This window comes from Meriones unguiculatus, chromosome 15, assembly GCF_030254825.1.
Source record: "Meriones unguiculatus strain TT.TT164.6M chromosome 15, Bangor_MerUng_6.1, whole genome shotgun sequence".
Classification (NCBI taxonomy): Eukaryota; Metazoa; Chordata; class Mammalia; order Rodentia; family Muridae; genus Meriones; species Meriones unguiculatus.
The window spans coordinates 78257586-78273863 of NC_083362.1; the positions used below are offsets into that span (position 1 = coordinate 78257586).

The following is a 16278-nucleotide window of genomic DNA, read 5'->3' on the forward strand; positions in this document are numbered from 1 at the left end:
CCCTTTATTACATTCTCAAACCTCGCATGAGGTGTTGTGTAGAAACTTTCAGCAGTGCAGGGAACAGAACACAGTGAGAAGACAATCAGAGGGTGCGCAAGGCCAGACAGAGGTTCTAAGAACAGGGCCAGTGCTCTCCAGGAGAGTGTGGTTCCAATCTCAGCCTTCCTGGGCCCCTTTTTTTCTCTTCCCATCCCATGAGGCTGCTTTGCGAATATGACAGTGAATGCAATGCTTATAAGCTATGCTAATTCTCAGACCCAACCCTGCCATGCTACCAGCAGGGTTCCAGGCATACCTGCCATGTAAAAAGAGAGACAGGGTCTCCCTATGAGCCTATCAGAGTCAGGATGGGGCAGACAAAGAAGAAAGGAAGTCACCTGACTTGAGAGGCTGAAGGTTACTTTAGGGTGACAAGGGCCTGGCAGTATGTTTGCCTAAAGCTGCACATCAGGCAAACTTGATTCACGGGGCTATGGTCCACAGCCTAGCCTCTGCTTAGCAAATGAGGGCTCTGCAAGGAAGTGTCAGGGACCTGGCCTTCCAGGCCAGTGTGTCTGTTGCAGCATAAATGCATGGCTTCTGCTCAGAAAGAATAAAGCAGCTGACACAGGCATCTTAGGTAACACGTCTGAGCAGGGCTGGGTATGAGCTGCCACTCCTCTGCAGTAGGGGCAGAGGCAGGAATACCAGACAGCCTAGTTGATGGCTACTCCCCTTTCTCCTTCCTTTTTTGCAGCCCCCAGAGATGGCACTGACAGACGCTGGTACCAGGGAGGACACCACCCACGGATGCTCAGAAATAGACCAGCCCCTGTGCGCCTGCCAGAGCTGCGCCTGCTCAATGACCACAGTGCCCCTGCAACACCAACTCAGCCACCCAGGTACAAACCCTAGACCCAGCCCTGGGGTCCCAGCCTGTGCTCAGTCCATGACCCTCCTACCCTGCCTGCAGGTTCTCAGAGCTAGTGGATGGAAGAGGAAGAGTCAGTGCCAGGTTTGGTGGCTTGCCCAGCAAATCAGTCACTGTGCGATCACGTGAGTATTGCAAAAACTTCCTGGCACCAGCTTGTTAGTCAACCCTGGTGGCCTCACTCACCTGCCCCTGGCATTAAAAAAAAAATGTTGAGGCCATTAAAAGTTGGGTTTAAAGACTGCACTGGCCAGCCTGTCCTGGCCCCACCAGCAACCTCGATCCTGACCATGTATGAGGTTTTAGACTTCCAGGGTAGGCAGGAAAGGCACCTGCCATCCACAGTGGGAGGGCTAACCTCATGGGATTCCCTAGCTCTATGGTGACTGAGAATATTCAAGGGTAAAGAGCAGACAACATGGGTAAGGAATGGGAAGCAAAGGTGCAGTGACAAGAGGGTGACACCAAGCCTAGCTTGTCAGAGAAGGGATGCCTGACAGTGGGCAGGCTGGGATGTGGAGTCCCAATGCAGGGATCATCAGACTTGCAGGCAAAGGGGCCAACAGAAAATGCCTAGGGACAGAGCTAAGTTTTGTAGGGATGGCTTGCAGCTGGGGCCAAGAGCCTAGCCTGCTGAAAATGCTGGAAAGGAAGAAAAGGCACGCCCTCCCTTCAGAGAGCAGGTCTGGGGGAAGGGAAAGAACATGAACCTGGGCAGGAGAGAGTGCCCTAAACCTCAGCTGTATAACAATGAGGCCCATTAGGATGCAGCTCTGGGAAAGCATGCCTTTCAGACAGGCAGTGAGAGTAAGGCTTAGCCTTCACTGGTGGACAGTGCTGGGGCCACAGTGCTTTTTGCCAGTGTATGAGATCAATGGGTGGGCTGGCAGGGAGGGACCTGGGCATGAAGCAAGGGCCATATGGTCACACTTGGCTTCTTCTAGAACCCACCACTCTGGTGCCACTCAAGAACACAGAGGAGACCCCTGAGCTCATCCACCTGGCCCTCCAGCTGCCCAAGAACAGCAGCAAGGACACAGACAGTAAGTCAAGTGTGTGGCGAGGGTGGGAGCTGGTGGTTCTTTATAGCTACCACAGCAGGAGATTGGGAGGTACAGGGTCTGCCCAAGGGGCAGATGAGCACCCAGCTGGGACATTTCATGAGTGAGAGAGGCCAGAGAACAGGACCCACCCAGGGTCTGCCTTGGAAAGACTGGCACACTCTGTCTCTTTCCAGCAGTCTCTCACACTTTGCCCCTCACCTACCCTGGGGATCCACTTCAGGCCACCCAGCCTCGCTCCTTCATAGAGGAGGTACTGAGTAACCAAGGTGAGAACCAGTAAAGAACGGGCACTGAGCAAGCCTGGCCTGAGAAATGCCACCAGCCCAAGTTTGGCAACATGTAGAGCGACTCATAGCCTAGACTGCTCTGGACAGGGGGTTTGTCCCCAGATAGCATCACATGTGTTTCCAGCAGCACTGGGCAAGCAGCCAGCAGCACAAATGATGCCCTTCAACTGTCAGACTCTTGCTTAGTCCTCCCTCTAATCCCTCTAGGGATTATAAATTAGAGTTTCTTAGAGTCCTTTCTCCTTCCAAGTCACACCAGAGACTTAGACTGTGTTCACCTAGCCCCACAGAAGACCACAGTACTTGGTGGAAGTGTAAGCCTCACCCAAAAAGCTGCCGTCAAGGACACCTGTTCATATTAAGGTCATTTACAGTGCCAGAGCGTTACCTGAGTGTTGGAGGTTAGTCTAATGCTAATTACTAGCCCTCAAGATTTGGTTACTGTCCTATGGATATACTCATCCTTGTTTGTGTAAACCTTCCTAAAACATTATACTTGATTGGTTCATTATGTGGCCTGTACCTGGGCAGGGCAGAATGGGGTGGGAGTGGCAAAGGCTCCTGGCTTTTGAGGAAGGAAGAATCACAAGAGACAGACAGAGGGACAGGAGGAGAAGAAGAAGTAGGACACCATGAGGGGTTAGCCTGGAGAAGAAATCACACGGACCTGGAGGAAGGATTCCAATAGTGGTGTAAAAAGCCCGGATGAAGAAGCAAGTACCATGGAAGGTAGACCAGATGAGGAGGATTAAGGGGGATGGCATTGGATGGGGGCTGGGAGTCAGATGATGAGGATATTGAGACAGTGTAAGGAAAGCATCTGCTGGGCCCAAGGTAAATAAGGCAATTCTAAATCTAACAGGTGTCCGTGTCTTACTATTTGTGATAGCAGGTTAAATAACGCCACCATGATAATCTTAGGGCAAATAATAACCAATATATAGCCCTACGCTTTTATTTATTTACAACAACACATGAGGAAGAAAAGTCCAGAGAAAAGGGTCAGATGACCTACAAGGAAACAAGAACAAGACTGGACACCAGATGACAATGGAGAGAGAACCCTGAACCTGGCATATTATATCCAGCTAAAGTATCCTTTACATGTGAGGGCTGATAAGATTTTTACAGGCACACATGTCCTTTGATGCTTGATCTGAGAAAGTACTTGTAGAATTAGGCAAAGTCAGCATGCAGAGAGCTAAGGACAATTGAAAGAAAGCCTTAGACTCCTTAGAGTCTAAACTACTTTAATTGGTAATTCACACCAAAGCCATTGACTTTAAACTGGATGTATTTGCTCACAAAAGGTAAAATGTTGGAACAAAAGAGATCCCAGAATGGATTCATGCCTGTGGACACCTGATTGACAGGTCAGGTGACTGACCTCTGGAATAAAACCATGTGTCTTACAGAGGACCCTTCCTGTTGTAATGTGTAATAAAATTATCCCTCCTGCCATCCACTCCAAGACTGAGGACTCAAAGACACAAAGTGCAGGATGGAGGTGGGCTGCAAGGAGAGTCCTTGCAGGGGGCGAGGAACTGCAAGGCAGAAACTTCCTGCCTGATTCTAGCGTGGGCTGGGCTCCAGAGTTACCAAAGGCAACAGAACTGACACACGGAGGCACACGGCATGTGACATCAACCAAAGATCACAACTAGTTTTGTACCTGAGGCCATTAAGGGTTCTTTTTCTCATTATATCACCAAAATTTGCCCCACTCCAGCCTTGGGCCAGTTCTGCAGCCAACTTGGATTTCTTTTAAGATGGAACCCAGAATGAATTCCTACCTTTCTTGTTTTTGGCTTTATGAAAGGGGATGCCTAATAGTTAAAGGGGCTGACATAACAGACTATCCAGAAGGAGGAGGAAGAGGAAGAGAGGAAAAAAGGAAAAAAGGAATATATTTTTATATTTTTCTTATGTTTAAATATAAAACTAATAAAGATAGTGAGTTTTCTGAGGGGAAAGCAGACACAGGGAACAGTAAATGGGTAGTTACTCAAGGTTTAAACCTTGTTTGATACTTTTGACTTTAGAACCAAGAAAATATTTATAAAACTAAAAAAAGTCAATAGCAAAAGCAGGAAATAGAAGCTAAAGACCGTGTTTGCTGTGCTATCTGCTTCATCCTCATGTCAGCAGATACACTGGTGCTGTCTGAGATAATGCTCTGTGCACTGCAGGAGAACAATGGTCACGTTCAAGTCTGAGATTTTAAGTCTGGAGAGAGAAAAATATGAGACTAAGAAGTTAAAACCCCCTTAGTGTTTATTTAGCTTTGAAATGGAAATATGATAGATGTGAGAACATTATAATGTTTAAAAATAAATCAGTATTTGGGCATCAGAGCTTAGAGTTTGCTAGGGACCAACTCAGGCTGCAGGCATGCAAATGAAAGAAAAAAGCAAAGCATTTATCCCTGCCTTGCCAGGGTGGAACATTTTCCTGAGTGCCCAAGGGATAGACGAGGCAGGAGAGACAAACATGTGGACTCTGGGGATATGACTACAGATAGGCCCATAACAAGTTTTAATGGCTGCTCAAGACATCAAGCCTAAGACCTTTTCCTGGATTGATCCAGCTGACATGATGAATAATGATTAGTCCTTGTGTCTTTCGAGTGTCAGTAGGGAATGTCACATGCCTCCTGGTGTGACTGAAGGGTGCATAAGCATATGTGCAAAAAAGTCCTGCAAAGGTCGTCCTTCTGATTAGAAAACATAAGAACTAGGGACCGAAGAACAAGTTAACACAGTAGGAAGCAACATGGCAGATCCAAGTGGAGGGATACACAGGACAAAGCGGACTCGTTTCCTCAAGGGCAGAGACTAATCGACTTGAGACGTCAAACAGATAATGTGTAAGCCCTTATGAACCCCAATTAGGTTGGGCCAGCTGTAAAAATACCCATTAGGATTGCCAAAGAGACTTGAATGTGGCCAGGGGTTCCTTAGTCTACTGAAGAACTCCTGCTATATGCAGACACTGAGCTGCTTTCCAGCTCTTGAGAGAAAAAATATTCTGAAAGAGTAAAGGCAGGCCAGCTGTCCCCAGGCAGTACCACTACTTGTTCCAAGGGGTGGCAAAACATGTGCTGAGGAGACAGACAAACAAGCTCAGATGGGAGCACAGTGGCCCTCAAATAGAGAACTAGTTTCAGGCAGTACTGCTTGAGCTGAGGTGGCAAAAGTCACTGGCTTACTTAGGTGCATGCAGTAGTTCTCAACCTTCCTAATGCTGAGACCCTTTCATACAGTTCCTTGTGTTGTGCTGACCTCCAACCATAGTTATTTTCATTGCTACTTCATAGCTGCAATTTTGCTACTGTTACAAATCATAACAAATATTTTTGTGTTTTATCTTTGTTTTCCAGTGGTCTTAGGTGACTCTTGTAAAAGGGTCCTTCAAACCCCAAAGGGGTCTCGACCTTTAGGTTGAAAGGGTGGCTGGGGCTTTGGGTTCTAAGTAGAAAATACCCCAATTGGGGCAAAGTCAGAAAAAAAAAGCAGAGGTTGGGGACACAGGCCAGTGGTGGTTTAGCACAGATACGGCACAGCTGCCTCTCCTCCCTCCCTTTCCAGCACCTCAGCAGAGCACAGCACAGACAGAAGGGTGCCCCGCTTCAGGCAGGGGTCCCATTAGACATTCATTCCTAACTTAAAGTGAGCGCTGTTTCTCACAGTAGTCAAAGCTTGGCCTCACATTCCTATAGTCTGCTAAAAGAAACTAAAAACGGAGCAATTGATGAGTATAATTTGTAAGAACAAGATGCAACTCTTGGGCACATACTTTTATCTTAGAAAAGTGTTAGTTTATGAGCCTGTCCAGAATTCACAGCTTCCAGAGCTAACACTCCCTGACACAATGCAGGTTGTGTCTGACTCTAGAAGCCTTATGTTTTAAAGGGGAAACTCTTAGGGAGAAAAGACAGTACATCTTTCATCAACATTTCTAACAGGGTCATGAGCACTAAGTTTTTATTTCCTAGCCCTGGCCTTTTTGCACACCTAACAGAGACCACCCTCAAGACCCAGCACTATTAGCCACAGTGTCTAGTGATGGGAGAAAGACAGGATTGCCACTGTTCTCCTTGTGTAGAAGCATCAGGGGATGCAGCCTGTAGTGCTGGCATGTTTCCCTGGGCCCTGAAGCTGAGAGTGCCTTCCTGTTTCTAGGTGCCCCTGGCAGCTGTTCAGAAGGTGCCTGTCAGAATGGAGGCACCTGTGTGCCAGGTGCCAATGCTCACAGCTGTGACTGCAAGCCTGGATTCAAAGGCAGACACTGTGAGCTTGGTAAGTCAGAGCTGGCTACTAAAAGGATACTGGCCTCACGGCAACTGCAATGCAATAATAGCCTGGGGTTTGGGCCTAGGGATGCTGAGCATTCAAGCTGGCTTTCCCCAAGGGCATCCAGTCTGTGAGGTAGCAAGGCAGGGGCCCAAACAAACTCAGGTAGAAAGGATGGGGGGGGCTCAGAGATGGACGATGAACCACAAGGGACAGAAGGCTTCCCGAAACACTGGTTGAAAGGCACTGCCCAGAACAGAGCCTAGGAAGTCAGGGGTGGTTGGTTGCAAGGCAACATTTTGGGGGACAGACTGATGGTGGGAGGATCATAGGCTCCTTAAGAACAAATTTGGATTGAGTATCAAAAGTGTTGGAAGCTCCCACAGAAACATAAAATAATCCTGAGGCCACATGATCCTTAAGGAAACCCAACCTACAGATAGTAATTACCCTGAGGCAAGGCCCCAAGCCCAGAAAGGAGCTGGCACAGATCCCCAGGATCACACAGGCTGCAGGGTTCTGTCCTGGGCGGGGGTCTTATTTGAGATGCAGAAAGAGCCTCCTCCTGAGAGCTGGCCTTTCTTTCTCCTTTGTGCCATAGCTTGTGAGAAAGTGCCCCGTCCCTGCACACGGCTGTTCTCTGAAACCAAGTCATTTCCTGTCTGGGAAGGAGATGTCTGCCACCACGTGTAAGTCAGCTCTGTCTCTGCCTTTGTGCCTGGTGATGTGTCTTTCCTACCTGAAAACAGATGGAGACTGCAGACACTGGCTTTGACCACTTCTGTCTAAACTATTTGCTCAGCCCACGCAGCTCAAGAGCAAATTAAAGAGAGTGCAGGCTGACTCCCACGCGTGGAAGCCCTCACACAATTCCTGACTCTCCTCCTTTCCTTAAAGCCCAGAAAGAAAGCAGCACGGGAGAACTTCAGTCCCAGCTCTACCATGAACCTACCTGGGCAAGTCACTCCTGCCTCCTAGTCCAGTTGGCCTAGGAGGAAGGACTACTTACCTCATCTCTTGAGACCCTGATGCTACAAGAATCACTGCGTCTCTCAGTGCCTGCTGTGTGCCAGGTTGTTCCAGGCACTCAGGGCCAGATGCTTATAAGGACGGCCTCCGAGAGACATGACTGCTACACAGTGTAGCAGTCCCTGGAAGCAGGGGCTGGCCACAAAAAGAGAGATGAAAGCTTAGGACGAGGAGACATGAGGGGATGAGGGGACAAGAGTAAGCTTTGTGGGAGAGGGACACTGAATAGATATCAGGTATAGGTATTACAAGGCTCTGCGGCAGCTTGTGTCCAATATGTCTGAGGAACAACAGAGGCCAGCAGAGCAGGAGATGATGTGAGAGCAGAGGAAAGAAGAGTTCCTGGGATCTTGGAGACCCTCAGATGCACTGTGGCATTTGTTCTTCATGAATTGTGGAGGTCCTGAAGGGCTCTGTATAACCACACTGCTTGGGCCACTTTGGATGCTCCTCGAAGGAGGAGGAAGCAGACAAAAGAATGTAGGGGAAATGGCAGAAATCTTATCCAAGCTTGATGCAAAGCTAGACTTAGTCAGTCAGAGAGGAATAGGTAAAAGGTTCTAGTCCTTATGGGTTTGGAGAGGCAGCTTTGACCACCATTCACCCTGGACCCACAATGGCAATGTGATGTTAGTCTGTACCAACATAATCCCCTGGCTTCCAGCTATTCTGGTTATACCAGAGCCTGCTTGTGTTAGATGCCCCTGCCACGTGAGGGCAACCCTTCATTCACCAAATTTTCTATCCTGTTCTTGTAATCTATGTGCATCTTTGAAAAGTTTTCCCTGTACCTAACATACAGGTGGGTCTCTGTTCTTGAGAGGCACTGCCCAGAGCAGAGCTTAGAAGTCAGGAACAGGGGCAGATTATTTGTTCCCTGGATTATTTACTTGTTTATTTTGAGATAGGGTTTCTCTTTATCTGTCCTGGAATTTGCTATGCAGGCCAGGCTGGCCTCGAACTCATAGAAAGCTCCCTGCTTCTGACTTCAGAGTGCTAGAATTAAAGGTATGCCACCACACTCAGCCATCTCTGGAATGTTAGTCTTCTACTTCTGGGATTTTAGCTTATGTCAAGTCTGGGCCATTATTCATGTCTTTTTTTGTTCTCCATTTCTCTTTCTCCCTTCTAGAGCTCAATTATGAATATATTTGACTAATATTGTCTCACAAGTCACTGTAGGTCTTTTTATTGTTTTGAAGCATTGTAAATGGTTTATCTGTAAATATGTCTATCTTCCTGTTGAGTAGTTTGTATTGCTATGTGTTCAATACCACCTACCTTTTCTTTTGAATTATCTAGTTTATTAATCCAGTTCAACAGATCCAATTTCAGATTCTTGTTGATGGTCATTTGATTAGCTTTTTGAGTTTTGTTGCTATCCTCTATGGGGCTTTTGTATTTGTTTTTTTTTTGGGGGGGGAGTGTTTTTTATTTAGGGGTCTTATGATTCTTTGAATGTCATAATTTATCAGATTTATGTTACTGGATGTAGATTTATTTTCAAGAAAGTTTTTTTGTGGTTTTGTTTTCTGCAAGGCAGGCTTTGATTACACTTGATCCTTTTGAGGACTTAGGGTGGCTTTAGAGTAGACATCAAGTAAGGCTAATTTCACCCCTTCTGTGGCACACAACGGGATCTTCCCACTCTTGTTCAGGTCTCGCCCAGCTTTTCAGGAGACTCCACCCTGTGCACACACAGCTCACCTTTCCTCACAGATATCCACACTGCTCCCCGTGGAGCCCTCTCTACTCCAGAACACTCCCCAAGTTCCAACTGCCTCTGCCTCTCCAACTGCAGCCTGCTTCCCCAACACTGTGACCACTGTCTGCTCTTAAAGAGCGCTCCAGGCTGAAGGACAGGGTGGCCACATGTTCATCACATTTCCCTCTTCTCAGGGCATGCAATTTTTCTTTAGGCTATTTTAATTTTTCTAGATTCTGAAACTAGTTGCTTCCTCTCTCTCATCTAGGTCTCTGGTAGTTGAAGCTGAAAGTTAATTCCAGGTCCTTTATTCCCTCACAGCCAGAAGCCCTCCAAAATGTCCTCCTAAACTTGTGCAAGCAGGAGCTTTGCTAACTCTCTGATTTTCTTTCCATTGGGTCAGACACAGAAATTCTAACATGCCCAAACACATTCCCATTCCTACTGAACGGTATGAGAAGGGTGGTATAAGTAGATCCCATTACGCATGAAACTTAGACTTGGAAACTAAAGAGGCTTGATAGCATAGCCTGATTAATAAATGGAATAATAAATCAATAAATGGAATGATTAATAAATGGAACCATCAGTCCTCCTGGTCCATACTACCTTCCTTTGAGGTTTGCAGTGCCAGACTTCATGACTGTGTTCTTGAAACATTCATAAAACAGAAGAGGTGAGTGTTCTAATTTGCTTTCTATTGCTGTTATAAAGAACATAACATGTTCTATATATATATGAAGAACATGTCCAGCCACAGTAATTTTACTGTGCCTTTCAACACCATGATTTTGTCAGTAACTCATGCAACTATACACTGAAACAAATATTTTATGTACACTGTACTCAGTAAAATTGATTTTTAAGCCCCTCGACTTTTTGTGTTGGACTTTACACACCCTCCATCAACATTAAGAAAATAGCGGTTTCTCTCTATGTCCATGTGCCTACTGCACCGCCTAGTGTGCAGTCTTATGATTCTTTGAATGTCACAGTTGGGCACCTCTCTTAACGCAGTGTCTGGCTTCACAGAGTTTTCTTGTGACAACAGGTATAAGAAGATCTACAAAGTTCACCAGGACATCTGCTTTAAAGAGCGCTGTGAGAGCACAAGCCTCAAGAAGCCCCAAACAGGTACATCCTGGGGCCAGGCTATGTCTTACAAGCAGTTCTGTGGGTAGGGGAGGGTAGTAGTGACAGGACTGGATCAAGCTAGGCTGTTGACCCAAAACTGCAGCCCATGTGTGGCCATACTCTGCTCAAAACTAGTGCCCACACATACACACATGGGCACACTGGCAGACCCAGCTTTGGCATGGTGGCTCCCAGTTCTTCAGAGAATGTGGTGCCCTGATAGGAAACCATAAGATGTTACTGACAGGCCCTTAACTGCAGGGTTAGAAAATCTTTTCACTTCTCATCTACTCACTCCCAGCCTTTCACCCAAGACTCAGAGTAGTCTCAAGAACCTGCTGGTTAGGATCTTACTGAAAGCTGAGAACATAATGTTCTCATGGTGAGAGCCCACCCTCATGTGTGTTCTCCATGAACCGACTGAAGCCACACACATCCTTGCTTTGCATGACCAAATCCGAGGAGAGGCTGCAGCATGCAGTCACCAGAAGTGCTGCTTGACCTAAGCATGTCACTATCTCCCACGGCAGCTCTTGCTTCCTTCCACAGTCTCCCCACAGTGCCAGGCTGCTTTCTGCTCATTCCAAAGCTACCACCTTCAGCTGGTGTGTGCACCTGGACCAGAAGGCCAGGCTCCCTGTCAGTCTGTGTGAGGGCTTTGCTGGGTTATATGTAAGGAACAGATAAGATTGACAGGACAGTCTTTCTCACCAAACTGGTTTTCTTAATTATTTCAGGAAACAAAGTAACAGCCAAACACTGAAGAAATCTTAAGGTACACTTTTCTTTGTACCAAGATCTGTTGAGAACCGTAGACACCATCACTCCTTGCACCTTGAGCACCGAGGTCCTTTATCAGACACTGATGGTGCAAACCCAGCACTGTGCTATTACAGATCCAACCAGGAAGGTTCCAGAATTCCCTGTCTGTAGCCTCCCAACAGACATAACATGGTCTGGCCTCACATATGAATCTGCTTTCAGTTGGAAATGAGGCTGTCTGGGGGAGGGGCAAACCACTCTCTCTCAAGGGAAATGCAGATCAGTTACAATGAGGCACAAGAAACACCTGGTCCCTTCAGGGCAGTGGGCCTGGGATCAAGGATCAAGGATGCCAAACATTCCTGGAGGTGCTGGGAAGGACCTACGGAAGTACCCCACGCCCTACGAACAGCATTCTACTGGTAGAATAGGGTGGGAGCCCTGTCATGTAACCTCCAGGTGATCCTAAATATTGCCTCTCACTGGGAGAGTTATAGTGATCTTAGAATTCCAAGCACTAATAACTTTGAAATGAAAGAAACTTTGCCTGTTTGATCCAGCATGCCCCATCCACCTCCCCATGCATGAACTTGAGATGTTAAAGGGCATTGGAATTTTTTTTCCACAACAGTCTGGAAAACACTGGGTCACACTGCAGAACCCCCTGTATAGCCTGAACTCAGCCCCACAATGACTTCTTATTGAAGGGACATCATTTAAAAATGACAGACTCGCTGGCTGGAGACAATTTACTTCTCTCCCTTAGAGGAGCCAGAACAGGACACATCTTTACAGTGGTGGAGAAGAGACATATCTGGAGACCTGCCACTTCAGGAGTGAATCACCTCATTCTTCTACACTATGGGACATGAAGGAGAAACGTCACCCAAAGACCTAAGAATAACCAAAAGCACTGGAGGTCCGGGTGAAGCTTGTCCTCAGAAGAAAATGCCCACAGCCACAGGCAGGGTGTTAGCACAGTCAGAGAACAGGGCATCTGAGGAGTGGGCTCTAACATGGGCCCAAGCAGCGGGGCCTGTGCATCTTGACCATTTCAGATGTGAAAACTCTGCTGGAAGAGCTGTTGACAACACTCAGATCCTGTCCGCTCCACAGTGTCGCCTTTTCACGTCAGCCTCCAACACTTGTGAGCAATGTAATTCTGGCAAAGGTCAAAGTCCACAAATTATTTGGTTAAAAAAAATATTTCTACAGCAATGGGTCACTTGAAATATTAATGCATCTTTTAAGAACTCACCCAGAGGGCTGGAGAGATGGCTCAGAGGTTAAGAACACTGGCTGTTCTTCCAAAGGTCCTGCGTTCAATTCCCAGCACCCATTGGGAACCATCTATATATATAGCTCACAACCATCTATAGTGAGATATAGTGCCCTCTTCTGGTGTGCAATCACATATGCAGGCAGAACACTGTATAAATAAATAAATTTATAGAAAAAAGAACTCACCCAGAAAGTCCGTTTTTATAAAAATAAAGGAGAATCCCCAGCTACTTATCACATACTGGCATATTAGAACATCTATTCTCAGAGCAGCAGGGAAAACAGACAGACAGGAAACTCATGCACTTGAGTAAAATGCCAAAACTCACCATCCACAGCTGCTCTGGGAAAAGACTTCTTGCCCACCAAGAAGGCAGCCGAGGACCAGCAGCCTATTGACTCAAATTTAAAGTCACAGGCTGAGAGCAACTGTCCTCCTCACAGAGGGGCAACCCTCCTTTGTATCACTGCCCTCCCCTCCCGGAATATATAAGAATGAATCCAGGTCTCCTGGGAGACAGTGCCTACTGCCACCACAGAGACACTGGGCAGAAAGAGGGGTGTGCCTCAGTTCGCTGGTTCAGAAGAACCGGCACATGCTGGTAACACTGCCCACCTCAAGAATTTCCAAAACCCAGGAAACCAAGGCCCAAAACCTAAAAGACAAGTTCCTGGTTGTAATTAGTCTCCCCTGAACGCTTCGTCCTCAGATTTCTAGAGGAGAGAGAGCCAGACTTGTATACCCGAGGACTCTTGTGAGGGAAACGTAGAGGCAGCTGTAATCTTAACCTGAGCTGTTTTCTGCAGCTGTGGTCAGTTCCTCTGTGAGCAGTGAGTGTACGAGTGACCTGGGTCAGCAGGCTCTTGGACAATGATGCTTCTGTGTCCAGAAACCCACCCCTAGATTCCAGAGCCAGAGAGGTGACCTCTTGAGCCCCCAAAACATGGAGAAGGAAAGGACTCAACTTTCACAAGAGGTTCAAGAAAGGCTGTGTGGAAGCAGATGAACTCTACCCTGCTCCTCTCCTCATATATACTGACCTAAAGAAGAAATGCTAATTACTACTACGATGGAATTGAGACGCTTGGTCTACAACTCAGGGGGTGGCAGGACAGACAGATATTCAGGCAGTATTTTGGGCTTTGAGGATGGAATGACCTCTCTGGCACCCACCCAACTTCGCTACTGTACGGCCAACATGGTCACAGATGTCGATAGCATGGTTGTATTCCAATAAAACTTCATTTACAAAAACAGGCAGTAGGCCATAGTTGGCAGGTGACCGGTTATGAGATGATCTAGACTTCAGCCTTCTGTAGAGAAAATCATCTCCTGACTGACAAGTCGTCATCAAGACATGAAAGACCCCTAAACTTTCATAGAAACAAAAAAAAGCAATCAAGATCCTTGCTCAGAAACCTAAAAGCACCATAAAGCAGTAAAGGCTACTCTGTTCAACTCTGAAGGCAACATATGGCACGCAAGCTCTAGGAAACAAGTATTCAAGGCTTCTTGTAATCCCTGCCTCAAGAGATGGCTGTGGGCCACCAAGACATACTTCACACAAGCCTCCACTTTCCATCTCACCTACAACATGCTCTAAGCAGCTGTCTTCTCCCTGCAGTGAGATCAGAATCAGAAAAGCCAACCACACCTTGATTCCTCAAGGGCAGAGCTGACTGGAGATCCAGCACCAAGAATTACATCCCGACCAGAGGCCTCCTGCCCTCCAGAGTTCATAAAAACACACTTTGAAGAATAACATTTTAGGTTTTATTTTCACTAAAACTTTCTGAGCCTATGTATTAAATAACTTTCCTTTTCAGGAAGGAGGCACAGTCATGTCAAAAACTCACTACTGTACTTTAGAAACACACTACCTTATCTCCAGAGACCAGGTCTACAAACATGTGTCAACTTCCACTGCAGCACTGAGACCTGTCACCACTCCTCCTCATAAGCTACAGCATTAGCAGTGAAAGGCTAGATGGAGTGGCACCACTGGGAAAGTGGATGAGACCTATACTATACCAATAACCTCAGAACCCTCACCCACCTGGCAGATGCCACCTTCCCACTGCCAGCTGGAGCCTTGTTTTCATACAAGAGCTAGCCTACTGATTGCTCAGTGCAGAGCAAGCACTCCAACGTGGACTAGCGAAAAAAATGTGCTGGTGCTGGGAATTAGTGTGTAACACTCCAAACACGCTGCCTCTGCTTTCTCACACACCTTTCTTAAGCAGATTAATTAAATCCTTCAAAGCAGGCACTGTCCACTTGGGAAATGTCACAATGCAGTCAGAAAATTTGACAAGGTGTAAAAATTTGTGTCAACGTGAAGAAGTGCTCCTGGGTGCTGGGCTCACCATTTGCTAATCAAAATTTAGGATGAGCGGGTACCTTATTAGAATTGCTCAGGTTTAGGGTTCTTGTCAGTTCTGATGGAGCCAAAGGCCAAACACCCTACATTCACTGGAGGTCACTTTGATGCCACAAAGTGGAAGAGTAAGCAGCAAAGAATGAGCATCACTGTTCTCAGTTTTGTCCATAGTCAAGATCAGCTAGAAAGCATTCCCCTTCTCCACTGCCTATGGGATGTCAGTGTAGACAGGATGGCTTGCTGCGCCCTGCTTTGTGTGGGGAGTCCAACAGGCAAGGACATGCCCTCGTCTTAGTCAGCCTCACATACCAGCCATGGTGGGGACTCCTGGGATGACTGCTTTTCTTTATGAACACCCTCCTCTTTGCAGTGGGGCTCCAGGTAAAACTAAGGCCTCCACACCTTGCTGCTGACTCCTCACAAAACACATCTCAGATCCAAAAGATCTCCACGTTAGACAGAAGTAACTATAAGTCCATTTGTAATCCCAATTTGCTGTAGGCACACTCCTGGGCCAGGTCTCTGAGCAGCTTCCTCAGCTGTGCCACTGCTCTGTGGACCTGCTCACTCACATGCAGTAAGATGTAGGACATTTTTTTCAGCTTCCCTGGCCTCTAGCCACACGTTCCCAAGGCCATGACACATAAAAATATCTCCAGAAATTGTCAGATGTCTTGAGGATCAAGGTCATTCCCAAGTAAGCATTTTTTTTTTTCAGTCTATACAGGAGATGCAGGCCCACACAGGGGTTTCACCTGAATGTTAAATGTCACCAATTGGGGGAAAAATACTACCAAACATACCTGATTTTGGTTCTACCACCAAAAAGCTTTCTGTATCACCAACCCTGAGCATTTTCCTGAGGAAACTTTCTAGGCCTCAGCCCTCTGACCCTTCTGAACCTTAACTCCATCAAACCAGACCTCTCCTCAGATATCACCTCATCCTAGACAGAGTGCTTCACATCGCTCCACACTCACCATGCTCCCCAGAGTGACATCTATGCCAGGCTATCTGAACGCTTCCTACAACAAACCAAAATCAGCTCTGGGGCCTGTCCTCCTCTCCATCATACAGAAGGCAAAGATGATGCCCACCTGAGACTACTCCCCAGACCCTCCAGTGCTGGTCTCCGAGAAGTTCACTCTAACAACACAGGCTACAGAGCCAAAGAGGCCTTGAAGTGGCTACTAGCCAGGAACCAACATGAAGGCCAACCTGCCCAAGCAGGAAGGGTCAGAAACTCACAGAGAAGTGTTTTGCTAGTCTGACGACTGCAAAACTGAAGAACACGTTACTAACCAACTGCCTTTCACTTTGCTATACATTGACCAAGTTAGAAGGCTGTGAAATGTCAGACTAAAAACACGGCTATTTTGTGGAAAACTTGCTACTTGTTTTAATAAAATAAAGTGCTATGACATAGTAGC

General features: G+C 46.9%; 1 protein-coding gene across 4 annotated transcripts in view; it reads left to right on the forward strand.

Annotated features, from left to right (window-relative positions):
• Sned1 (sushi, nidogen and EGF like domains 1) overlaps window positions 1-16276 on the forward strand; it is a 63214-nt gene extending 46938 nt beyond the window's left edge. For 3 of the 4 annotated variants that reach the window (XM_021632049.2, XM_060368906.1, XM_060368907.1), the window contains 7 exons: window positions 740-884; window positions 956-1038; window positions 1858-1956; window positions 6446-6562; window positions 7158-7245; window positions 10342-10424; window positions 11162-16276. In XM_021632049.2, coding sequence (XP_021487724.1) covers window positions 740-884; window positions 956-1038; window positions 1858-1956; window positions 6446-6562; window positions 7158-7245; window positions 10342-10424; window positions 11162-11187 — 641 coding nt within the window. In that variant the 3' untranslated portion in view covers window positions 11188-16276. The remainder of the gene's footprint in view (window positions 1-739; window positions 885-955; window positions 1039-1857; window positions 1957-6445; window positions 6563-7157; window positions 7246-10341; window positions 10425-11161) is intronic. The other variant, XM_060368905.1, reaches the window with a different exon arrangement.
• The last annotated feature ends 2 nt before the right edge of the window (window positions 16277-16278 follow it).